At 49.0% G+C, this 23347-nt stretch overlaps 2 protein-coding genes, 1 long non-coding RNA gene and 5 other non-coding genes across 10 annotated transcripts; 3 read left to right on the top strand and 5 right to left on the bottom strand.

The window, feature by feature from the left end:
- Nucleotides 1–105: 105 nt before the first annotated feature.
- On the top strand, nt 106–5138 carry ATP5PD (ATP synthase peripheral stalk subunit d). Of its 2 annotated transcripts, none has more exons than XM_002919832.4 (6): nt 106–222; nt 1851–1981; nt 2664–2760; nt 3890–3961; nt 4731–4793; nt 4938–5138. In XM_002919832.4, exons 2-6 carry the CDS (start codon nt 1860–1862, stop codon nt 5067–5069), a joined length of 486 nt encoding a protein of 161 aa, XP_002919878.2. In that variant the 5' UTR covers nt 106–222; nt 1851–1859; the 3' UTR covers nt 5070–5138. The 2 variants fall into 2 exon arrangements, with proteins under 2 accessions (XP_002919878.2, XP_034496256.1); XM_034640365.1 differs by lacking the exon at nt 106–222 and adding an exon at nt 248–458.
- Nucleotides 5139–7925: 2787 nt separating this feature from the next.
- LOC109489728 lies at nt 7926–11805 on the bottom strand. The gene is made up of 3 exons (XR_002142824.2): nt 10462–11805; nt 10149–10322; nt 7926–9878 (listed from the first exon to the last, which is right to left on the bottom strand). It is a non-coding gene; the product is annotated as an uncharacterized LOC109489728 (long non-coding RNA).
- TRNAR-CCU lies at nt 10786–10858 on the bottom strand. The gene has a single exon. It is a non-coding gene; the product is annotated as a tRNA-Arg (tRNA).
- Nucleotides 11106–11178, bottom strand: TRNAR-CCG. The gene has a single exon. It is a non-coding gene; the product is annotated as a tRNA-Arg (tRNA).
- Nucleotides 11398–11470, top strand: TRNAR-UCG. The gene has a single exon. It is a non-coding gene; the product is annotated as a tRNA-Arg (tRNA).
- Nucleotides 11806–11834: 29 nt separating the features above from the next.
- On the top strand, nt 11835–11907 carry TRNAR-CCU. The gene has a single exon. It is a non-coding gene; the product is annotated as a tRNA-Arg (tRNA).
- Nucleotides 11908–12313: 406 nt separating this feature from the next.
- Nucleotides 12314–12386, bottom strand: TRNAR-CCU. The gene has a single exon. It is a non-coding gene; the product is annotated as a tRNA-Arg (tRNA).
- A 3290-nt stretch (nt 12387–15676) lies between these two features.
- MRPL58 (mitochondrial ribosomal protein L58) lies at nt 15677–21354 on the bottom strand. Of its 2 annotated transcripts, none has more exons than XM_011225746.3 (6): nt 21122–21354; nt 19466–19502; nt 17401–17460; nt 16539–16621; nt 16277–16446; nt 15677–16012 (listed from the first exon to the last, which is right to left on the bottom strand). In XM_011225746.3, the coding sequence occupies exons 1-6, from the start codon at nt 21305–21307 to the stop codon at nt 15868–15870; spliced, it is 681 nt and encodes a 226-aa protein (XP_011224048.1). In that variant the 5' UTR covers nt 21308–21354; the 3' UTR covers nt 15677–15867. The 2 variants fall into 2 exon arrangements, with proteins under 2 accessions (XP_011224048.1, XP_002919882.1); XM_002919836.4 differs by having other exon boundaries at nt 15677–16017; nt 21122–21349.
- Between the last annotated feature and the right edge of the window lie 1993 nt (nt 21355–23347).

Genomic DNA, 23347 nt, shown 5'->3' with positions numbered 1-23347 from the left:
GAGGGACGGGAGCGCCCCCAACCAGCGCCCGGGGACCCTTTAGGGGGAGGTGCTGTGCCCGCCCTTGGGGGGCGGGACTTCCGGTACCAGCTTCCATTTCTACAGGCTGATCTGCAAAGCAAGGCCCGCCCCTTCGGCTTTGGGGTTGGCTAGGGGAGGCTTTCCGGTGACCCAGTTCCGTTCCTTGCTGCTGTGGACTGTGGGCCGCCCGGGTCGGTGAAGGTGAGTGGGGTTTAGGGCGTTGGGTCCGACAGCGGCGGGGTTCCCTGTTTTGCCCCCTCCAGACCTCGTGCGGACCTTTGCCGCACCTCGGACGAGGAGGCCGCGCCTTGCGGTTGGTCCGCTGGCAGAGGGACCGGGTGTAGCTGCTGCCGCCGCCGCTGCTCTGCGCCCCCGTCCTCTCCCCTCCCTCGCGCGAGTTCGCCGGGCCGGCTGTGACCCTGCGGCCTCTGACCCAGGTGCTTCCACACCCTTGTTTCGTTCGGTCCGTCCCCCGCGCGGCCGACTTCGGCAGTCCGGTGAGCGGGCTGGGGAAACGTTACCCCGAGATAGTGTTAACTTGTTGAACCCTCCTGAGGGTTCCAACATTGGAGCGTGTGGAGCGCTCAGAGCTTCTCAAGTGCAGCATTCGCGTACACTTGGAACAGATACCGAGCACCTCCTATGCGCCTGACCTGTTGTTCTGGCGCTGGGGATTCGGCAGTAAATAAAGGACAAAAATCCTATCATTTATGAAGCCTCCCTGCACTGGTGCTTAGAAAAGTCGCTGTAAGGGCGCTAATTTCTTTCGCGTCTTTTAAAGCCTTTAAAAGCGGGGGTGCCTGGCTGGCTCAGACCGTGGAGCATGCGACTCTTCATCTCTAGGTTGTAAGTTTGAAACCCACATTGGGTGTAGAGATTACTTAAAATAAAAGTCACCTGCCCATCGCCTCCGCTCCTGGAAACAAGCTGTTTTTTGCTGAGAGGAAAGAAAAGGAAGAGGCAGGTGTTGGACCAGTTCCTTTTTAAGATCCAGAGGGGGATTCTTCCACCTCCCTTGTGATCCACCCCATAGTTTGCAAAGGTCTTTGACATTTCAGTCTTTCTCCTAATGTCTGGCACTGAAGTTTAGTTTGACTGTTTTCCCATTTTCTTAGTTTAAAAAAAGAATGGCTGCAACCACTTTCCACCTACTCTGACATTCACATGTGTATTGAGTACCTCTGTTAAGGGTATTACTAGAATACACAGGATATGTGGTAGTGCTGCAGAGGATAATCAGACATGAACAGGAAGGTGCAGGAGAGCCCCTTAAGCTTGGTAAGACTGTAGGGCAGATTGATATGCACAATTTCACTTGGTACTTTTGACAGCCTTCTGAGGTAAGCAGGGCTGGTATTATCTCCATTTTTCAGGTGAGGAAATTCTGGCCTAGGATCTGCTCTATTTAAGCTTTGTTGAAACCTGTGTATGTGTTAGGTTCTGTGCACTGGAGAATCTGAATAAAACGTATGCAGTCGGAGTGGAATTGTATTTAAATGATTCACTTTTATGCAGTGTGTATTACTTTAGCAATATTTCCAAAGGTACATGAAGAGCAAACACTAGAGAACTGGGCTTTTAAGGATGAGTGGGAGTTGGGGAATAGAGGGGGACAATCTTGGGGGAAATGATGTATGCTAGGTTGCATCCCTTGAATTTGAAAAGCTAAACTATCCTTATTTAGTAATCCTGATTCCTTTAATTGAAAATGTACTCATCAGGCTCTCAGGATGCTGATCTATTTCTTAAAGATTTGCATGTTTCTAAGGTACCCTTTAAAGGATTCTCTGTAAGAGCCCTGTCTTGATCTGACCTGTTTTATTTTCCAGGATCTCAAGATGGCTGGGCGGAAACTTGCTCTAAAAGCCATTGACTGGGTAGTTTTTGGGGAGATCATACCCCGAAACCAGAAGGCCATTGCTAACTCCCTGAAATCCTGGAATGAGATACTTAGCTCCAGGTCAGTACCATTTTGAGAGGGACCTTCTTTTTTTCTTTTTTAAAGATTTTATTTGTTTGACAGAGAGAGGCAGCGAGAGAGGGAACACAAGCAGGGGGAGTGGGAGAGGGAGAAGCAGGCTTCCCGCTGAGCAGGGAGCCCGATGCAGGGCTTGACCCCAAGAACGCTGGGACCATGACCTGAGCCGAAGGCAAACGCTTAACGACTGAGCCACCCAGGCGGCCCTGAGAGGGACCTTCTTAACTTGCTACTGAATATGGAAGCAAAACAGTGATTTGGAATTACATTTGAGTTTCTGATGTTCTTCTGATATAAGGAAATCCACACATAGGGGTGCCTACGTGGCTCAGTCGGTTAATCTTCCGAACTATTGGTTTCAGTTCAGGTCATGATCTCATGGGTTGTGAGACTGAGTACCAGGTCAGGCTCCGTGCTCAGTGGGGAGTCTGCTTGAGATTCTCTCCCTCTGCCCCTCCCCCCACTCAAGGATGCTCTCTAAAATCTTTTTTTAAGAAAAAAAAAATGCATTTTTCCAAATAAAAATAGTTTTTTGGCATTCCTGTGACCTCCCTCCTAGAGAAAAATGTGATGATAGCTCTAGGCCATAGGAATAAGGAACATACTGTGTAAATTTTCTGTTGCTCATAGACCGATTTTAACTTTCGCCTTTCCATGTGGGCAGGTTGGCTACTCTCCCTGAGAAACCACCTGCTATCGACTGGGCTTACTACAAGGCCAATGTGGCGAAGGCTGGCTTGGTAGATGACTTTGAGAAGAAGGTGAGACTAAAGGCAGCTAAAGCGCTGGTCTTTTTTTTTTTTTTTTTTTAAANTTTTATTTATTTATTTTGACAGAGATAGAGACAGCCAGTGAGAGAGGGAACACAAGCAGGGGAATGGGAGAGGAAGAAGCAGGCTCATAGCGGAGGAGCCTGATGTGGGGCTCGATCCCACAACGCCGGGATCACTCCCTGAGCTGAAGGCAGACGCTTAACCGCTGTGCCACCCAGGCGCCCCTAAAGCGCTGGTCTTGTCGTGTGGCTTGCACGTGCAGAGCAGAACAGTAGGTAATTAGATATGCAGGATGGTAGCACGGAAACAAGGGTGCTGTTAACAGATCCCAAAGGAAGTTCAGGAAAGATAGGTATAGATTTATACGGTAAATATGTGCAGAGAATTCAGGGTCTTCATTTAGCAAGTTTCTTATCCAAAGAAACAGTCCAGTACGGTCTTAATCAGGGAGGCAGAGGGCTGTGGAGTTAAATGTTTCCATTCCAGCTCTTCCTCAATTATTTTTTAGCCCCTCACCTGTCTCCCTAACATCTTTTCTACCCTTGCACTGTTTTCTTCCTTTACCTGCTCTGTTTTACTATCTTGTGACTTAATTTCTCGTCCATCTAGCCTCCTCTGACATTTACATGTTAAACTTCAGTATCCATAATTTATTTATTCATTTGATAGATGCTTTTTGAAGGCCTACTCTGTGCCAGGTATAGTGCTCTGTTCTGGGCCCATAGGGCTAAGCAGTCTTCCTAAGGAGACTGTCTTCCTCAGCATTATGTAAACATTACTTCCGCCAATCAGTCCAGGGTTTCATTTGAAAGAGAAATCAGAGTTTCTTTAGAACTCTAAGGTTCTAGGAGGCCATTTTTTAGGTCATCAAATCCATCTGTCCTTTTCAGATGAAGAAACTGAAGCTCATCGTAGTAAAGAGTTGTCCAGTTAGTGACAGGACTAAGAACCTTGAGCTCCTGTTTTCAAGCTAATACTCTTTCCACTGCAACACTGTAGACGTGTACTGGTTTCCTCTTGGAATGGAGAATGTGTTTTTATCTGTAAGGTTTGGGGTCTTTGAGCCCTTTCTTTGGACACTCAGGTATATTAATAACAACTGTCCCTGTGTTTGTAGTTTAATGCCCTGAAGGTTCCTGTGCCAGAGGATAAATACACTGTTCAGGTGGATGCTGAAGAGAAAGAAGACGTAAGTAGTTGAGACTCTTACGTATTCTAAAATTCTCTTAATTCCTGATGACTCTATATTTCTTAGAAGTCAGGTTAAGGTAGAGGGAATTAAAAGGAGCAATAAAATAAAACTCTAGAAAATGCAGGTAATCTATGGCAATAGTGCTTGAGTAGTTGCCTCGGAATGGGAGGCAGGGGGCTGATAAATTTGTTCACTGTCTTGATCGTGGTGATGGTTTCACAGGTGGATACATGTATCAGAACTTCTCTAGTAGCCTTTTTTTAGTAAATGCATCTTATTGTATGCCAGTTATACTTCAACAAAGCTGTTATAAACAATTAAGGAGTTAGAATTGGGTAGGGAAATTATCCAAGGTAATATTCAAACAACTAACTATTTGCTTGAAAGTACAAATGCCAAATGTGGGAAGCCAGGTGGCTCCACCAAAGAGAAGTCTGGCTGGGTGGTCAGGCGGCTTCTCCTGATGTTCAGTAACCGGCCCCTGTGAAACACGGGCATTTTGTAGGTTGTGTAGATGCATAACTTGCGAATGAACCCTGGTCCTGCTATCATAAGCTGCTTTTCCTGTATGGGCCTCTTTGTGAATTTAGGAAAAGCTGTAGTTTCCTTCCCAAAGCAAGCACCCCCCAGGAGTCAGGGCAGCCATGTATTCTCCATACAGAGTGGGAAAGCAGAAGTGGGGGGCTCTGGGACTTCTATTTTGGGAGCCTCAGGGTCAGGACAGTACAATTTGGTTTCAAAACAGAATATCTCCCTTCTCTTTAAGGTGAAAAGTTGTGCTGAGTTTTTGTCCCTCTCAAAGGCCAGGATTGAGGAATATGAAAAAGAGGTAAGGGTCAGCCTTGGCCTTTGGATGTAATATGTTCTCTCTCTCATGGCCACACATCTTTCACCTAGTGGCAGTAACCTACCTTGGATTCTTTTTTGCATCTCTGTAGCCCTGCTTACCTTTACACAATTCCCCTCTTGACAGCTGGAGAAGATGAGGAACATAATTCCGTTTGATCAGATGACCATTGAGGACCTGAATGAAGTCTTCCCAGAAACCAAATTAGACAAGAAGAAGTATCCCTATTGGCCTCACAAGCCAATCGAAAATTTATAAACTTGAGTTGGGGAGAAAGCTCTGGCCCTTGTATTATAAACGCTGGACATTAAAAATAATGACAATGGTGCCGTGTGTCTGCTCCTTTGCTGTTGAGATAATTACAACTCTGAGGTGCCATCACTAGAAGTGGACTTTTTGTTAAAATGGAAAGGTGAGCCTACAAGGTGTGTGCTGGTCTAGTCTAACGGTTAGGATGTGTAGGAGACAGCCCCCAGGGCTGCTGAAATCTTAACAAATCACAATAGGGCTGATGACCCTGCCTTTTGCTGGAATACGTTAAGAGGAATCATCTGATTCCTTTGAACTTCCTCTTTGCTTTCAAACCACTGGTTCCTAAGCAGTGCTCCCTTGTACTTATCCGTAAGTCAGTCACAAGGACAGATGGTCCAGATTTATAGATGTAACAGCAGGGTGAGTAGCAAGCAGGGATCTCCTTTTCTGTGCTTCAGTTCCTCAGGATAAATGTGGCAAAAAAGGAAATTTTGTCACAGAGTTGAAACTGGTTACAGCTTTGTACTTGAACACAGAAAATTATTTCAATTCTGTCATTTCATTTAAGAAATTCCTGCTATTGATCCTGGTTAGCAGGACTCCAGAGCAGTGGCAGCAAATACAGGTGGTATACGGTGGGGTGAGTTTCAAGCACCTGGCTGGCCCAGTTGGCAGAGAGCACGTGACTCCTGATCTTGGTTGGGGTCATGAGTTTGAGTCCCACGTTGGGTGTAGAGATGACTTAAAAAAAAAAAGACGATAAAGTAGGGTGAGGTGGTAGAAAGCATTCTATTGCCCTTGAAGTCAGAGGACCCGGTCTGCCTACCACTTTACTCTCTTTGAGCATTGAATTGCTAGTTTTAGACTACTTGTTTACTGTCTTAGGACTTGCCTTTTCTCATTCACAAACCTCAGGATTATAATGAGAATTAAATGAGATAACCTGGGAAGGTTCTAGGTAAGCAAGTGTTCTGAGCAGAGGCATCTGACCTGCTAAGGCTTAGGTCCTGTAGTAAAAACCTGCAAGAGGAAGGGCAGCATGCACAGACCAACAGTCTTTTGACATTGCTACCAAAGATGGCAGATGGACTAGTGGAGAAGAGCAACAATGGCTGATAGCACCTAGAAAGCCATGTGGTCTTAAAGGACATAAGCAGAAGAGATCCTGGGCCCCATCACCCCTGATCGTAGGGGCAGGCACTATGCTGAAGGTAAAATGTGTTGAGGGGCAAGGTGTATTCCACTTAGAGCTGCTTTAGTTACAACACTCTGTGTGCCAGAAGGCCTTCAATGCACAAAACAGAAACGAGTGTCACACACTCCTGCTCTGCTGTGAGTCACTGAACTGGCACTGAGCCATCTTGCTGAAGCTCGAAGGATTCGGACAAGTAAAACGTGGGGAATCTAAGAAAAAGCCATTCAGTTTGCTTTTGGAGTGGGTTTAGAACTCATATTCAAGGAAGGACCCAACATCCGTCCCAGGGAAATTTTTTAGGAGTCCCTAGGATTGGAGGGAGATCCTTTGGAAGATTTACTGAAAGAGACACCAGTGAACGAGTAAACATACTCTCCATCCCAGGCATTTGTGTAGGATTGGGGCACTTTTAAATTGTGTACTCTCCTGGGTTATCTGAATTTTTTGCATTGAGCGTGCATTGATTTTACATTGAAAATGATCACTAGTGTGATGTCTGGCTGGCTCAGTGGAGTGTGTGACTCTTGATCTTGGGGTTGTGAGTTCAAGCCCCATGTTGGGTGTAGAGATAACTAAAAATCTTTAAAAAAAAAAATCACTAGTAAAATGGGATTATGCTTTTCAAATCACTGGAGAGAAAAGTACATCCTTTTTTTTTTTTTTTTTTAAGATTTTATTTAAGAGAGTGTGGAGGGGAGGGGCAGAAGGAGAAGCAGACTTCCCACTGAGCAGGGAGCTTGGTGTGGGGCTGGATCCCAGGATCTTGGGATCATGACCTGAGCCAAAGGCAGATACTTAACCTACTAAGCCACTCAGGTGCCCTAAGAAGAGTACATCCTATATAGCAAAAGTTAAAGACAGAAATCAGCAAAGTAGCATAAATGCAGAAGTAGCGTAAATACAGAACCAAACATACTTAGGATAATTTTGTATCAGTAAAGACCCCTATTAGGCAAATATTCACACAGGGTCAACCCAAAATCCAACCACAAGCTGTCCATCCTTTTAAAACAAACAAACAAACAAACAAACAAAAAAACGACGCTGTATCAAGGACTCCAATTCATTAAAAAAATTGGCACTGAAGGGAAAAGTGCTGTGCATATAGCCTGCCTTTTAAAACAACTATTTCAGAATAAACTAATAGACATAATTAATGAGAGAAAGTTCTTTACAAAGTATTCCAGCCAATAAATGTGGCAAAAAGAGTAACAGAAAAGTCACTATTTTGTAATCCCTAATGAAATAGTATTTTTAGGCCAAGCTCCTCAGTGGATGAAACCATTACATGAAAAGACGAGGAACGTGACCGTCCACTCCTGATGCCAAGCTGATCTCCTGTACCTTCCCATATACTACATTAAATAGCACCATTTGAAAGTTTGTTTGTTTTTAAAGATTTTATATATTTATGTGACAGAGAGACAGGGAGAGAGGGAACACAGCAGGGGAGTGGGAGAGGAAGAAGCAGGCTCCCAGTGGAGGAGCCCAATGTGGGACTCGATCCCGAAACGCCGAGATCACGCCCTGAGCCGAAGGCAGACGCTTAACGACTGCGCTTCCCAGGCGCCCCTGTTTTGTTTTTTTAAGATTTTATTTATTTATTTGACAGAGAGAGACAGCCAGTGAGAGAGGGAACACAAGCAGGGGGAGTGGGAGAGGAAGAAGCAGGCTCCCAGCCGAGGAGCCTGATGCGGGACTCAATCCCAGGACCCCTGGGATCACATCCTGAGCAGAAGGCAGATGCTTAATGACTGAGCCACCCAGGCACCTCTGTTTTGGGGTCCCAAAAAGTTGAACCTGACTTTAACGGAGGCATTAAAACTAACTTCCAATTTAGAGGAAATATCTAGGATAGAGGAACAAGTTAAATGACACCGTGAAATAAAGGTAAATCCAAAATACAGGACATTTGACCTTTGTCCTTCAACAAGTCAATGGTGTATTGACTTGTGGTAAAAAAGGTAAGGTAAGATGGAAGGCAGGGGCAGCTTAAGGTTCAAAGAGGCTGAAGAAACCCAACATCCAAATCTTGTGTGTGACCTTATCTGGATACTGGTTTGCACCAATCAACTGTAAAAAGATAATTAAGAGATGAATATTGAAGTATGTGAGTGTCTACTGGGGTGAAATGATGCGATGTCTGGAATAACTTTAAAATATTTCAGAAAAATGAAGGGATAAATGGATTAATGGAGCAAACGTGAAAAAATCCTGATGACTGACAAATCTAGGTTGGTTCATTCACTATTCTCTGTTTCTGTGTATGTTTGAAAACTTTTGTAATACACATTTTTAAAGGATGGGCAACTATGTAGAGTTATATTACCATCTAGCAAGGTAGAATTCAAGACAAAAAAGTGAAGTGAGTCAAATTGAATTCTTTAAAGGGAACAATTGACATGAAAAAAATGATTGGAACCTTGACGTGCTGAAAAAAATGTTAGAATATATACAGCAAAAAAAGTTTAAAATTGCTAGAAACCTAACAGTTGTAAAGATTTTAACACACCTATTTTGGGCATTTGCAAAATGAAACTATAGCAAACTATAACAAAAGGCTCACTTAATAGCTTATATACTAAATTCTGTGTCATACAAACAATAACTGGGAATTGATTACAGACTATAGGGAAGCTTCAAATTAAAAAAAAGAGAAAAACTACAGTACACATCAACTGATTCCAGAGCAAATATTACATAAAACCAACAATTAATAGCCAAAGTATAAATTACACAATACAAAAAAAATGCAGGCACTTGGAAACAAACTCATTTTCATGAATTTCAGTGAGAAATCAAGTAATTACAGAATGCTTGGAAGAATAAGAGTAACCCAATCAATCCTAGAGAATTAGAAAGATCTAGAGGGTTCTAGAAGATTATTTGTTGAGTGCTAGCATTATACCTTAGTCATATTTGTACTCTCCAGGGTTTAGCACTGTGCTTGGCATTCAGAAGAATCTTAATATGGAATTAAGGAAAAGAAAAGTCAGATGAAATTTGAGCCTTCAGGGAGTCACATCTAGCTAGGAGAATATCATAAACCTTGAATAATGGGGCAAACTAGTCTTAGTAAATGACAGTCGTGACTTACAGAGCACTGCTGTGTTCCCGGCATTGTTCTACTCGCTTGACATGAAAATCATTTCATGTACTCCTCACAACAACCCTACGAGATAGGTAGCATATCAGTCAAGGCATTAAAGAAGTCCTCTGAAGGTGACAGGACTGCCAATGTGCTGTTGCTCTTCACCACCCAGAGGCCTCCGAGTACTCAACCAATAACTCCTCGTGACCCTCTTTATTTTGAAATCATCCTATTCATCAGTTGACTTGTTCACTGCCTTCTATCTCACTAGAACGTAACCTCCGCGGAGGGCCTGGAGGATGGTCTTAGGGGATCTGAAGCTGGAAACCCAGAGAAGAGGCAGTGGCTGCAGTCGAGGGCCGTGATGCTGCAGCCCCGTGGCAGGGCCTGGGAGCCAGGGATGGCTTAAAGCGGCGTCCATAAAACTTGGTGACTGGTTGGAGCAGAGAGAGCAGGAAGAATTCTGGATGGCGCTGGAGAAGGGAGAGGAGGGTTCTGTACTTCTAGTTTGTTTGGTTTGTTGTTTCTTCTACAAAAGTACAAGGAGACAGTGGTTTTTAAACATTTTTGGGTAAAGACTTAAGAAAACCTGACGAACAGTACAACCTCCCCCCGCCCCCCATAGTATCCCCAAGAGCGCACAATGGGAGATGGTCAACCTGCAAAGCCCAACCACAGCTCGTGCTCCAAAGTGAAAAAAAAGAAGAAAAAAAAATCTGGCCAAAATAATATATTCTTTTAATTAAGCATTCTACTAAAGGGTTATATACATATTAAAGTACGGAAATCATAAACATACCTCTCTCCGATAGTCCCTCTGAAGCACTCCTGAGCCACCTTTTTCCTCCGGGCCTGGGCTGACACCAGAGGCTGGCACTGTTGTCCCCCGTTCCCCGTGCACTGCGCGTGCACACACGTGCTTCCGTGCACCCCTCCTCGTCCTAGCAGGGGCCGTGGGCGGTGGGTGCCGGTTCTGTGGGACAGAGCCCGCAGCCAGGCTGAGGGCGCGGGGCTGGGCAGCAGCCCCACCCCGCCTACCCCCGGGCTCCAGAGGCTTGAGGGGCAGGGGGCTGCCGTTTGCGCCGCTTTTAACTTTATAGTGATGCACTCACAGAGAACGCGCGCGCTTCACTCGTGCGTGGATGTGTAGCCCGCACAGCACTTTCACGAGGTGTGTTTGGATACCAACTGGGGCAACAAGAAGTGGGACCGCGTTTGCCCTATCATAGGTTTATCTTTCAAACTGCAGTCGGGCTGGATCAAAAAGAAAAGGCAAATCACCAGCACAAGGCATACACACACACACACACACACACACACACACACACACACACACACACACACACACACAAAGGTATGAAAAAAAATTTCGCCGTATGATATTTGTTTTTACTTGAGAGGGGATACAAAAAAGCACCTCCTCTATTAAATCACCTCACCCCAGATGGGACTCGAACCCACAATCCCTGGCTTAGGAGGCCAGTGCCTTATCCATTAGGCCACTGGGGCTTCACGCAAACGGCGCCGGATCACATGTCTCTTGAAATGTGAGGCCGTGTGGCTGCGTAATTACGTCAGGCCCGGAAGCTCCCAGGTGCAAAACTCGATTGGACGGGAGCCCTCACAATCAGCCTCAGGTAAAGGGGCTATAGTCAGGAAGGGGTACGGAGGCCCGCCTGTGCCTAAAACAAGGGTAGAGCGTAGGATTCCGTTGCGGTAGAGTTTGTGCTAGTATCTCTTCAGGATTAAAACATATCGACCACGAAGGGACTCGAACCCTCAATCTTCTGATCCGAAGTCAGACGCCTTATCCATTAGGCCACGCGGTCCCCTTACGTGGTTAGCGGTGCCGGGATACCTATTTCACGACCTCCAGCTACACTAGCATTGACGCTGCCACAAGGATTTCACCCTGGCTCTGGTCCTGGCACACCCGTGACGCACCCTGGGGTCCGGCGCCCGCGGTCGTCTCCTGCCCGCGACGCCGGGGCCGCCACCTCCGAGGGGGCTACACCTGGCCTGCGCACTGCGGCCCCCCTGGGCGTCACGGCCGCGTGGCCTAACGGATAAGGCGTCTGACTTCGGATCAGAAGATTGAGGGTTCGAGTCCCTTCGTGGTCGGCTTCTTTTTGGGTGAGGGGCGCATGCCCTTCGGTGACGCGGGCCACAGCAGCCGCGCTCGGCTTCGTCTGCGGGTTCGTTCTGCCTCCCTCCTCATCCCCTCCCGGGTCCCCGAGGCCGATGGGCACTCGCCTTCCGGGAAGCCCGCTCCTCTCCGAGCACCTGCGCGCCGCCAGCGCCCTCTGGTCCCCGCGGGGCACGGCCTCGTCGCCTCGCCTTGGACTCTAGCTTTTCGGGCAGCTGGCAGGCGGCCGTTCGGGTCCCGGGGCTCGCGGTCCAGCCGCCGGCGTGGCGGCATCGCGGGCGGGCCGCGAGCGTGCGGCTGCGCGTTACCACCGACCACGTGGGCACGGCGTGCTGTTGCGCCCCAGTGGCCTAATGGATAAGGCACTGGCCTCCTAAGCCAGGGATTGTGGGTTCGAGTCCCACCTGGGGTGGTGTGGGCGGTTCTCCCCGCGGCAACTTTTGGTGCCGGGAACGCGCGGGCCTCCGTGTACCCCCACTTCCGCGAAGACGACCCCGGATCCCGGGGGCTCGACTTGCCTCGGCTCTGACGCTCCCCGACCCTTCCTCGGACCCCAATCCTCCCGCCCCCGCCGCGGAGTTTACAAGGACCTCGGGTTTGCCCAGGAGTCTTAGGGTCGAAATGGCCTGTAGTCCCCGCTCCGGGACCGGTGTCACCGCGCTTCTTCGGGACATTCTATACCTTTAAGCCTCCCGGAAGAGGACGGCTGCGTAGTCTCGGCCTGTGGTCTGTATAAAAGTTGCGGGGCGCTCTTTGGGTTCTTTGATGCGGTCTAGTCATGGGGGCGTGAGACGCGGGGAGAGCCAAAAAGCCACACTTACCCCAGGTGGGACTCGAACCCACAATCCCTGGCTTAGGAGGCCAGTGCCTTATCCATTAGGCCACTGGGGCCTGCGAGTCAGGATTGTGCAGTCCGACCCCCTAGTCTCGGCTGCCAGCGCTGGGGCGTAGCAGTGAGGCCAAAGCTGCCAGACCCCCGGGACCGGGTGCGCAGGCCTAGTGCCCCAGCCTTTGTGTCCCCCGGTGCAGAACTGACAGAAAGTCCAGAAATGTTAGGAAAAAGTAGGTGCAGGAAGTGAACGAGAACAGAATAGCGTCCACCACGAAAACTGGAACCCAAGCACCGCGGATCTTCACCATCACCAGGCCGTGCACGACCAGTACAAATCTTTCCAATCACAAATATACATCATATATAAAACGAATATATAAAGCCAAATAGATACTTCAGACTAATTTTGTTCCTTTAAAACGTTTACAAAAAGTAATACAAATAAAGAATGAGCTCATTTTTTTTAAAGATTTTATTTATGTATTTGACGGAGTCAGTGAGAGAGGGAACACAGCAGGCAGAGTGTGAGAGGAAGAAGCAGGCTCCTACCGGAGGAGCCTGATGTGGGGCTCGATCTCAGAACGCCAGGATCTGCGCCACCCAGGCGCCCCAAGAATGAGCTCATTTTTAAACGTTACACGCGTTTAGAATCCACTTTTAAAATCCATGCACTTCTGAAAGATGTTCTAGCAGAAGTTTCAGCAGAAAGGCAGCTCTTACTCCCCGTGTGTGCCTGCCGCGAGAACTTGTCTCTCCCGTCTCCAAGCCTCTCCCATCTGCCCTTGCCTCTCCAGGGCCCAGGGAACTTGGACACATTCTTTGTTTTTCTCTCTCCAACATGTGGAAAGTCTGCAGAAACCCATCTCCTTCCTCCCTAACCTGAGCAAGAAGCAAGAGTTTGGCCCACCTGGCTCCAGTCCCCTGCCTTGAGGGGGCTCTCCTTTAAGTTAACCAATTTGTTCCTTGAGGTGTGACATTCACGTGGCAAAGTGCACTAGCTGGATGCGTGCAGAACACTTCCAGCATCCAGGAGAGGGCTCCTTCGTGCCTCGTCCCCCTCAGTCACCACCTCCTCCAATTAAGTACTTTCCTCACCATAAAGCGGTTTTGCTTTGCTTTGAGCTACTAAATTGAATCATTTTCACCTGTGTTCATTCTTTTGTCCTCCACCTTTTTAAAAATGACTGCTTTATTTATTAGGTAAGCTCCACTGCCAAAGTGGGGCTTGAACTGTCCACTCTGGGATCAAGAGTCCCATGCCCTACCTAGTGTGCCAGCCAGGCACTTTAAAGAATGGGTCCTACTCCTATGCTCTACTTCCTGTCCCCCCAGGCTGTTGTTTCTCTTTACCTTTTCATCCTCTCCTGTGTGTCCCGAATGCCTTTCCAGGTCCCTTCATGTGCCACCAAGGTCTTCTGAGGGCCTCACGGGTCCATCACTTTGTTCCAGGGTTGGCGCACAGGGATGCCTTTTCTGGCTTCCCCGCCGCCACCATCTAACCCAGCAAGTCCCCAGGTTCTGCTCTGCCTCGTCCTCAACTGCTCCTACCCATGCCCGAGCCTCTGCTTGTGTCCTCCATCCCGCATCGTCCAACTGCAACCTCACTCCCAGCCCCAGGACTCCACTCCGTTGCCCGGGCATCACTACCGGTCGTTCCTCCTCCAGCCCCACGAGTCAGCTCCTCACAGACAAAACCACCCTCATCCCACCACCTTCCCAAGGCTGCTCCCTTTGTGCCTTCCCTGTCTCCATGCACAGCACCACCCATGTCACACACACACCTGCTCCTGCTCCACTTGGGCCCATTTTTTCTGTCTCCATCATCCTTTTGCACCTGCTGTTGGCTCTCCATTCTTGTTGCCACTGCCCTAGTTCAAGGATGGGTCCCTGCCTCCTACGTGGGTCGGTCTGCCAGCCTGTGCTCACCTCCCTGCACTCTCCTTGTTCATTCACAGATGCATCTTCCCCTGACAGCCTCGGCAGAGGTAGACTAACTGTCCTAGCTGTCACAAGCTCTTACCTTGCTACATGGCTGGCCCCTTCCCTCCTTCCCACCTTGTCTCAAGCACTGCAAGCAAGTATACCTGCTCTGACCCTCAAGCTGGAACTAGTTGCTTCTCTGGTTCCCAGAACCTATTTCGATCTGATATTTATCACGTTAGGCTGTGTTACATAACAGGAATCCATTTTTCTTCTCGGCTTGTAACATCACCTGACTGAATGTAAATTCTCTGGAAGAAAGGACTTTTTTGTTCATTGCTGAGTCCCTGGGACGTCACCCAGTGCCTGGCTTTCACTATTTGCTGAATTAGTGAATAAACGAATCAATGTTGCACAACTTGCATATGAGCTTCACCCCTCCTGGGCTCTGAGCCTCTTGGGAGGACTCTTAGTGAGTTATCGATGACTTTTTGTTCCTTTGTTTACACTTACATGAATGACGAGGGGCCCTGCTCACATAAAGTGTGTATACTACTACAGCTAATTATCTGGCATTTAGAGCATCACAATACAGTTTGCTGAACGAGTGAACTAGATCAAAATTATAGAGAATATTCTAAGAAATTCGTACACGCCAGAGTGATCTGCTATAGTTATGCTGGCCTAGGCGCTTCCCATACCCAGAGGATTGCAAAAACCTATTTTCAGTTCCGACTCACTCTTTTCCTGCCTCTAGAACCCCACAGCATGTGACAGCACCTAACACGTGGTACTCCTTCCCACTTGAGAACCTCAGCAGTTCCCTGTCACCTACATTTCTTTTCTTTTTTTTAAGATTTTACTTATTTGAGAGAGTGTGTGCATGAGTGGGGGGGGGGTGGAGAGGGGCAAGCAGACTCCCCCCTGAGTGCAGGACCCTGAGATCTTGACCTGAGCCCAAACCAAGAGTTGGACGCTTAACCGACAGAGCCACCCAGGCGCCCCTCCCTGTCACCTACATTTCTTAAAATCTAAACTCTTGAACTTGAATTTGAGTTTCCACATTGAGCTTCTGTCTCCCTTTCCAGACTCACCTCCCACAATCCCCTGGCAGGAATCCACCATTCAGATGGCTTCCTCGGCTTCTCCACCCCAGCCTTTTCTTTGGCTTCCCTTATTCATACTGTTCCCTCCAACTGGCATGTCCCTCCCCCACCTCTACTGACTAAAATTCTATTCCCTTTTCAAGGCCCAGCTCAGAGGCTTGCTCACCTGTCCCACCCCGAGGCCTGTTCCCTGAGCACAGACACTGCAGCTTGGTCCTGCTTCCCCTTGGCTGACTGCTGCCGTCCACAACTATGAGGCCGATTTCATCTGACAGAAAAGGTCGGCATTCTGCTCTGAAGCATTCGGAATGAGGCGAAGCCCACTGTGTTTACTGCAGAGTTTTATTGCAGCTCATACATTAAATGGATAATTAAGGTCTGACAACATGTGACTGCCTCTGAAGACCTTTGCAACCAGGGCCTGCAATCCTCCTTCCAAATGAATGTTCTCGTGGCAGCACCAATGAGAAAGACAGGCGTTAACAACCACAGACAAGGGGTCTCCTGACGGTGTTCACGCTCTCGGCTGCGGCAGCCTGGATGCCCCGAGGAGGGCCGTGCCGGCTCTGGACGAGGATTTCAGTCCATATCCACCCTCCTGCCTGTTTTTATGGCAGAATGTATTCGCTTTTTTCTCAGCCTTTCCCGATTCATGTTTTCTATCCTGAAAACAAAAAGACTGCAATTAGGCCCAGATGCCCGGCTCAAAGCAGTGAGAGTTGCTGGCAGCTCAGTGGAAGGCAGAGCAGCCAGATCAGCAGCGCGGGGCCCCACTCGGGTCAGGGGCCTCTCTCACTCCCAGAGCTTCCCCACCTTCTGCTGGGAAGTCGTGGACTCCCCCTGCCTCCTGTCTGCTCTGTGCAGCCACCCCCACCCCTGTCCCACGACTCAGCTGAGAGGAGCCTGGGGGCACTTTCTGGTACCTGATCCTGTGTAGTGCAGCATCTTCTTTCGATGGCTCCTTCGGTGTCTGGCTGGCCTCAGCAATCATGTCTCGAATTTTCTGAAGACAATCTGCCAGATTTCGGAACTGGTAGCGGCTGCATTCAGAGGTGAGTATCAACTCTCCTGACCTGTTGATCTTATTTTTATGCTGCAGAGAACAAATGCAAAACCCGAGTTCTACAGAGTAAAGGTTTAAAAGCGACCGAGGGATTACAGAAAAAGGAGCCGGTGGTTACCGACCATGATGGCCATCTTCTGCCGCACGGGCTCTGCGATCCACTCGGCGGTTGCCAAATGGAACCTGACTTCAGCCTTGGAATTCACTGTAAATAAAGGGATGAGAAAGCAGAGGTCACTGAGACTCTCAAGTAGGCTCAGCACCCGGTGGCTGGTGACAATCCTGAAACAGGGAGGCAAGCTATCCAGCCAGGGACGTTTCTGCCCTGTGTAACTTGGGAGTACAAGGTTGGTGATGGAATGAGCCTGTGAAGATAGCGAGGCACTTCTGGACAAAAATGAACTTCCAGCAACGAAATGCTCAGTGCTTCTCTTATAGTTTAATGGGATCTGAAAAGAATGGGGGATGGGTTCCATGAAGGAAACCTGTGCTCGGAGCTGGCTGCCAACTCACACTGCGATTCCCTTTGTTTAGGCTCACAAGCCAACCCTAGTCCTAGCAACCCACAGGTGAGAGTCTAAGGGTCAGACCACATTCAAAAGAATAAAGAGGATTATTATAAACTGGTGGTATTTAAACTTCTGCTAAAAAAAAAAATCCCTTTATTTCATAGGAGTATAAACACAGAACTCCTCAAATACATCTCCCAGCCAAGTTTTATTTTATTTTATTTTTTTATTTTTATTTTTTTTAAAGATTTTATTTATTTATTTGACAGAGATAGAGACAGCCAGCGAGAGAGGGAACACAAGCAGGGGGAGCGGGAGAGGAAGAAGCAGGCTCACAGCAGAGGAGCCTGACGTGGGGGCTCGATCCCATAACGCCGAGATCACGCCCTGAGCCGAAGGCAGACGCTCAACCGCTGTGCCACCCAGGCGCCCCCCAGCCAAGTTTTAAAGTGAAAGAAAACAAGGTGCCTTGTACCTTTGTTAACATTCTGGCCCCCAGGACCACTACTCCGACAATAAGATATCGTCAAACGATCTATAAAATAGAACACACACCCAAAAAAAAAGAAAAAGAAAAAAAAAGATTATTCCATGCCAAAATGTACAAACTGTTCATTTGTTATCAACATAACGATCCCTTTATACCTCTTTCAGTGACTTTTACATATACTAATGTAACATTCAGGGCACTCAAGTCAGAGATTATTTACAGATGTCAGAACTAAAATCAAGAGTAAGTCCCCTTCCCAAGGTCACAGCAGAGGGTGTAAAATTATGACCTGGGCTGCCTGCTTCTGGTCCAGTCCCTTTCGCCAGATCCGGCTGTTCTAGCTTTTTGCTGTTTGTTTGCTCGTTTGAAAGCAAAGACTCTTTCAAAAGCTCAAACTAAGGGACAGACTTCATTTACTGTTGTATTTCAAAATGTGGTGGATGTGGAATCCCCACAGACTGTAAGCTCTAAGAGGACAGACGTTCATTTGTGTATTGCCAGCGCCCAGTGCCCGGTCAGTCGGTGTTGAAAAACTTCTGCTGGATGAAAGTGGACTAGAATTGGAGCCGGGAGCCTTGCTGCTAACACTGGCACAGCCGCTGACGACTGTGATCTTGGCAAAGTCCCTCTGCTTCTCTGCACCTCAGGTTGGTTTGTCTGTAAAATGTAAAGTGAGGTTTCTTCCTTCTATTTTTATAATTTGTGAAAAGCAGACTCATAACGTCTGAGTCCTCGTCTGGCGAAGGCATGGTAGTGGCAAAATTTCAGAAGACTGGATGGTGAGCCAGCTGCAAGAGGTATGGGTGGCAAAGAGCTGGCCCAAGGCAGTGGTGGCCCATCTCGGGACTGCTTCTGAGAGACCTCCTTCCCCTCTCCGTTTTTAAATGTAGGCTCCAGCCCAGTGTGGAGCCCAATGCGGGGCTTGAAATCACGACCCTGAGCTCGAGACCTGAGCTGAGATCAAGAGCTGGACACTTAAGCGACTGAGACACCCAGGTGTCCTAGAGACCTCCTTCCTTTTGAAAAATCAGATCATTTCATTTTTCTGCATAGGTGAGGAATGCGCGGTACTGTTGGGGGACGGTTCCAGCACGGTGTCAGGAACCCTGCCTGTCTTCACAGAGGCTTGCTGAGGTGGGGTCTGTCTTCAGGAAGGTCTGTGAGGCCCCCCAACACCAGAGCACCTGAGGCAGGTGAGGAGCCGCGACACAGCCGGTTCCCACTCGCCTCCCTGTCTCCCTGAAGGCTGCGACGAAACTGTCTCTTCTCCCGTGGTTCTGACCAGACGCGCGCTCTGCCACCTCCAGCCGCACGCACGCCTCAAGGCCCAGCTGTCGGCGAGCAAACTGCCAGCTGCAACGGGGCACCGGCTCTGGGCCACAGGGTGGCCTCTCCCTTGTGTAGCAGTTCACTAGCCTCTCTGTTTCCGTGCCACACTGAACAAGGGCCACGGGGAGCCGGCGCCCACGTCCACTCCTCCTTTCACTGTCTGTGGATGCCAGAAACTCTCTGACCCAAAGAAAGGCTTGTTGTTTCCCAGGCTCTGCCTATCAGGGCCTTGCCTTGCGTTCGACCAGCACACAATTCTAAAGTTACGCAAACACTTTACAGGGAGAAGTCCCCACTCCTGCTCCCCAGCCATCAACTCTGTCCTTTCTTCTCAGCTCCCCAAGCCAGTCCTCATATCCAATTTCTTGTACATCCTTTCAGATTTGTGTATATGCATAGAAATACACGTTTTTGACGTACAAATGGTAGATTACTATATATGTTCTTCTGCAGCTAAACTGCTTCCAAAGAGCCATCCACTCATCTCCTGTAGAGACGAGTCCGAATCACAGGATCACCAAGAGCCCTCACTCGTCGGCACACTGTGTGGCGGGCCAGAGTGACTGTGCCACCATTCTGTGGCCACTCTACACAGTGCAAGAGGACTCCACTGGTGCACACCCAAAGACAGTTTCTCTATTTTTGTGAAGCTGGAGAGATCTGGAAGGAATGTTCAGGGGTGGGGGAAATGACTGATTTTTTATAAAACAAGCTTACTTACCTAGAGGAATGTCCTTATTGGTTTGCTGTGCATCATCCTGTAATGTGACGAACACAGTGTCAAATGAGCGTCACCGGCTGTGACTCCTACCGGTCTAGGGCAATCGAAGAAAGGATGTACAGCCACAATGCAGATGTAATACAACTATTTTCCAGTCCCCCGCAAAATCGTATCAGGATGACAGGAAAAGCTTTCCCAGACTCCAGAGGTACTGCCTACAGTCCCCTCTCTGTAAGGCTCTATAAAAGTGATCCTTTTTTTTTTTTTAAAGATTTATTTACTTTTTTAAAAGATCTTTCTTTGAGAGAGAGGGAAAGAACACAGCAAGGGGAGAAGCAGAGGGAGAGGGAGAAGCGGGCTCCCTGCTCCCCGACAGACACAGGGCTGGATCCCAGGACCCTGGGATCATGACCTGAGCTGAAGACAGATGCTTAACCCACTGAGCCACGCAGGCACCCCTGAAGATTTTAAGAAATCTCTACACGCAACATAGGGCTTGAACTCACAACCCCAAGTCTCAGGCTCTACCAACTGAGCCAGCCAGGCACCCCAAGAGTGATCCTTGTAAAACTAAGCCGAATCTTTCCACTCCTATGCCTCAAATCCCCAATACGTCCCATGGCAGCTGAAGCAAAGCTAAGGGCCTATGAACCCTGTAAACAGGCCTCCCCCACCCCATCCCTCTCCTTTTCAGCTTCATCTGCTCTGCCTCCCCTGCTCAGCCACACTGGTCTGCTTGCTGTTCCTCCAACAAGGTGAGCGCGCTACCGCTTTGAGGTGGTCACAAGAATGTTCATCTCTGCAGGGATATTCATCTCCCCACTGTTCCCATGGCTCACTGCCTTGCTTCTTCCAGATCCTTATTCAAATATCATCTTCCCAGAGGCCTTCCTAGACCACCCTACTTAAAACTGCACCCCTTTCCCCTACCTCAGCACTCCTCCCGTCCAGGATTTTCCCCAAAGTACTTATGACGATCTCACATACTCTATATTTCTGATTTTATTTGTTGTTTGTCTCCCTCCATTAGAAGATAAGCTCCACAAGCATTCAGATTACCTGTTTTTTTAACTTCCCTATATCTCCACGCCTAACATAGTGTACACACCATGCTTTCAACCGATGTTGAATAAATTAATGTTCTCTTTCAGCCCCGTAAGTGGAAACGCAATAGAATTGGCTAGGTCCTCTCGCTCCTGCCTGGAGCCTATTAAAGAGTCTGTACCTAGCAGGCTGGCAATCGATGCATCCTGAAGAGAGGCCCTGTTTCCTCAGGCGGGTTGGAGCTCCTAGAAGCTATGGACAGTGTAACTTCCCAAAAGGTTCCAGACAGTTTGGCAGCCTTTGGGTTTTACTGTCCATTCTGGGGGGAAATGCCCACGTGTGGGCCAGGAGGCCGGGGAACGAATGCGGAAAAGCTGGTGGTCCTGTAAGAAACTGCATGCTCTCGCGACGCCCGCACACCCCCAGGCCTCAGGGGGGCCAGGACCCGTTCCGCGGCCCCATCCCCGCTCGCTCCGGCCACCAGCTCCCTCCCGCGGCCACCGCCTCGTTCTGCGCGCGGCTTCAATTTGCTCCGGCCCGCCCAATGCGGCCCGGGTTTTCCCCCAGCAGAGACCGGGAAACGCCCCTTCCGTCGCTGCCCTCCCCGCTCACCGGGACTTTCCAGGCGGTGTCCGAGCCCCGGGATTCCGGGTAGAGTTTGTCCAGGCTGTAGATGCTCTGGAACTCGGTACCGTCTGCCTGCTTGTGCAGAGCCCGCCGGGGGCACCGCAAGGGCGGGGTGAGCAGCCAGGCCCCGGCTCGTCTCAGGGTCCAGGGCAAGCACCAGGCGGTCGCCATGTTCGGATCTCGGGGCCGCTTCCGGTGGGTGCTTCCTTCCGCGGCCCACAGGCTCCTGTTTCCCTCGGGATTTTAGTTCCGCTTGGCTTTTAGTAACCGCCGGGGTCGCGGGGAGGCGGCGAGCTGAGCTCCCGGGTCGCTCTCCCCGGCACCTGTGAGACGCTCCCCTTCGGCCGCCTCGGGAAGGCCAGGTTGGAGCGCTGAGGTCCGCTGTTGGCCAGACAGCGAGCTCTCAAAGGAGCCTCCTGGTGAAAAGACCCCCGAATCCGTGTCCCCCAGAAACACCACTTCTCTCCTTTTCAGGGGCTGTACCCACCTCCCGGACCTCTCTCCCCTCCAAGTTTCTCACAGTCCATCAATGAGGCCTTCCCTGCCTGGCCTAGTTCGTCTCCATCCCCTTTACTCTGCCTTCTCTACTTCATCTTTTTTTCTTTCACATCACTCAATCTTATTTTTCTAGTCTATTGCCTGTCTCCAGTCAGAATATAATAAGCTCGGGGCGGCGGGGGTGGGAGCACTGGCTCACTGCTGGGTCCCCAGCACCCAGAACCTGGCACATCATACTCAATAAATATTTATGAGTTATTTGGCAGTGTTTTCGAAAGGTGAATTCTGCTAGAGCGGAGTTTTAGTAACTTCACATTCATTCACAAGGCAGTCAGAGCAAATCCCGGCTGAGCAGTGAAGTCTCCAAATACCAGATGGGAGGAGAAGCAGGCAGGTGGAGAAGGACATGTTTTTAAAAGTGGACTACACCCCTTCGCAGAAGATACAGCTTTGTGGGGGCATGATGACAGTTTCTCGTAGCCAGGAGATAAAGGAATGCTGGGGAAGTGGGTAGAGAGTCTGGCAGCCACAGACAGGCTAAGCAGAGCCCTTTTTCAGGGTTCTTAAGACGTGAACCTCAAAACAGAAGTTCTAACTCTGAGAAAGGTTCAAAGTAGAGCACGCAGTGTTTGGAGAGAGCTAAGTGTTGGCTCAGTTCCTTTGTTGAGAGGTAATGTGGTTAATGGAAACAGCTCAATAGATGATTAGTGATTATTAGTCAGCCTAGTGATTGTTTTGTAATGAAGAGTTCTATTTTTAGTAAACGCACAATTACCTAGAAAAATATGTCCCTAGGGATGCTGGCTGTTTGAAATAGGAGACTGTCATCAAATCGAGGCTTTGCCATTTTAGTGTCATTGCTACAGGCATATTCTTTAGGAAGGAATAAACTACTTCCCAGCCATTGGCTTTGTAAATGCAAACTAGGAAAGGAATGGCCATTGACATTCGCCTTTTGGGCTCTAGGCTGGAAAGGGAATCTCTTGGGTTCCTCCCTGTCTTAGTCCCAAGACCTCAGAGGGAACTGAAGTGTCTCTATGGTGACTGGCATAAGCTGCTCCAGGGAGCAAAGCCAGGGACTCAGGTCGACAGCTCAGGGATTATGAATAATAAAGTCAGCACCATTTCATGGCATCATTGCTCTGAGGCTGGGCTCCAGCCCTGCTCCTGACCCAGAGTGATAGAAAAAAAGGAGCTGTAGGTTTCCATGGCCTCAAATAAACACAGCCTGCTCAGGCCATCTGGTGGCCTGGATTCTGGAAGAGGAGGGGGGTAGAGGAGAGAGTGAGACAAGCTACCCCGGGGTGGAGAGAAGAGCAGCTGGCAAGCTCCTCTCACCTGCTGCTGTTCTGATCCATTCAGAATAGAGGCCCTTCTGGGAGAAACAGGCCTGAGAGGTGCCACCTGTTCCCTTCAAACAGTGGGCACTGAAGGCTGAGGCCAGCCTTTTCCTTCCCCATCTTGGTCCACCGTGGGCTGAAATGGGGCTTCAAGAAGGGGACCTTCAGAGGCAGGAAGAAAGAAGGGAAGAAAAGACAAAATGCATCACCTAGCCATTCCTGGCAGCTGAAGAACTTGCAGGCACCAGCCTTTCTCTATGGCGTGTGAGTTGGGGGACCACTACCATGTAGGGGACCCACAGGATTTTCCTTCTTTTCTGGAGTGGCCTGGGTCCAACTGGCTCTTAAAACTAAACATTACGGAGATAGGTAT

The sequence above is a fragment of the Ailuropoda melanoleuca genome, chromosome 13 (genome assembly GCF_002007445.2).
Source record: "Ailuropoda melanoleuca isolate Jingjing chromosome 13, ASM200744v2, whole genome shotgun sequence".
Lineage (NCBI taxonomy): Eukaryota > Metazoa > Chordata > Mammalia > Carnivora > Ursidae > Ailuropoda > Ailuropoda melanoleuca.
Note: the sequence above shows the minus strand (reverse complement) of the source record. Positions and strands in the feature narration are given on the sequence as shown.

What these genes read in the sequence shown, in the direction of transcription:
- MRPL58 (XM_011225746.3), bottom strand. Translation starts at nt 21,307, where the DNA reads ATGGCGACCGCCTGGTGCTTGCCCTGGACCCTGAGACGAGCCGGGGCC. An exon ending in CAATAAGGACATTCCTCTAG is followed by an intron (nt 17,461 to 19,465) that starts GTAAGTAAGCTT and finishes TCTATTTTATAG; the next exon opens with ATCGTTTGACGATATCTTAT. An exon ending in GGGCCAGAATGTTAACAAAG is followed by an intron (nt 16,622 to 17,400) that starts GTACAAGGCACC and finishes CTTTATTTACAG; the next exon opens with TGAATTCCAAGGCTGAAGTC.
- ATP5PD (XM_002919832.4), top strand. Translation starts at nt 1,860, where the DNA reads ATGGCTGGGCGGAAACTTGCTCTAAAAGCCATTGACTGGGTAGTTTTT. An exon ending in TAGATGACTTTGAGAAGAAG is followed by an intron (nt 2,761 to 3,889) that starts GTGAGACTAAAG and finishes CTGTGTTTGTAG; the next exon opens with TTTAATGCCCTGAAGGTTCC. An exon ending in TTGAGGAATATGAAAAAGAG is followed by an intron (nt 4,794 to 4,937) that starts GTAAGGGTCAGC and finishes CCCTCTTGACAG; the next exon opens with CTGGAGAAGATGAGGAACAT.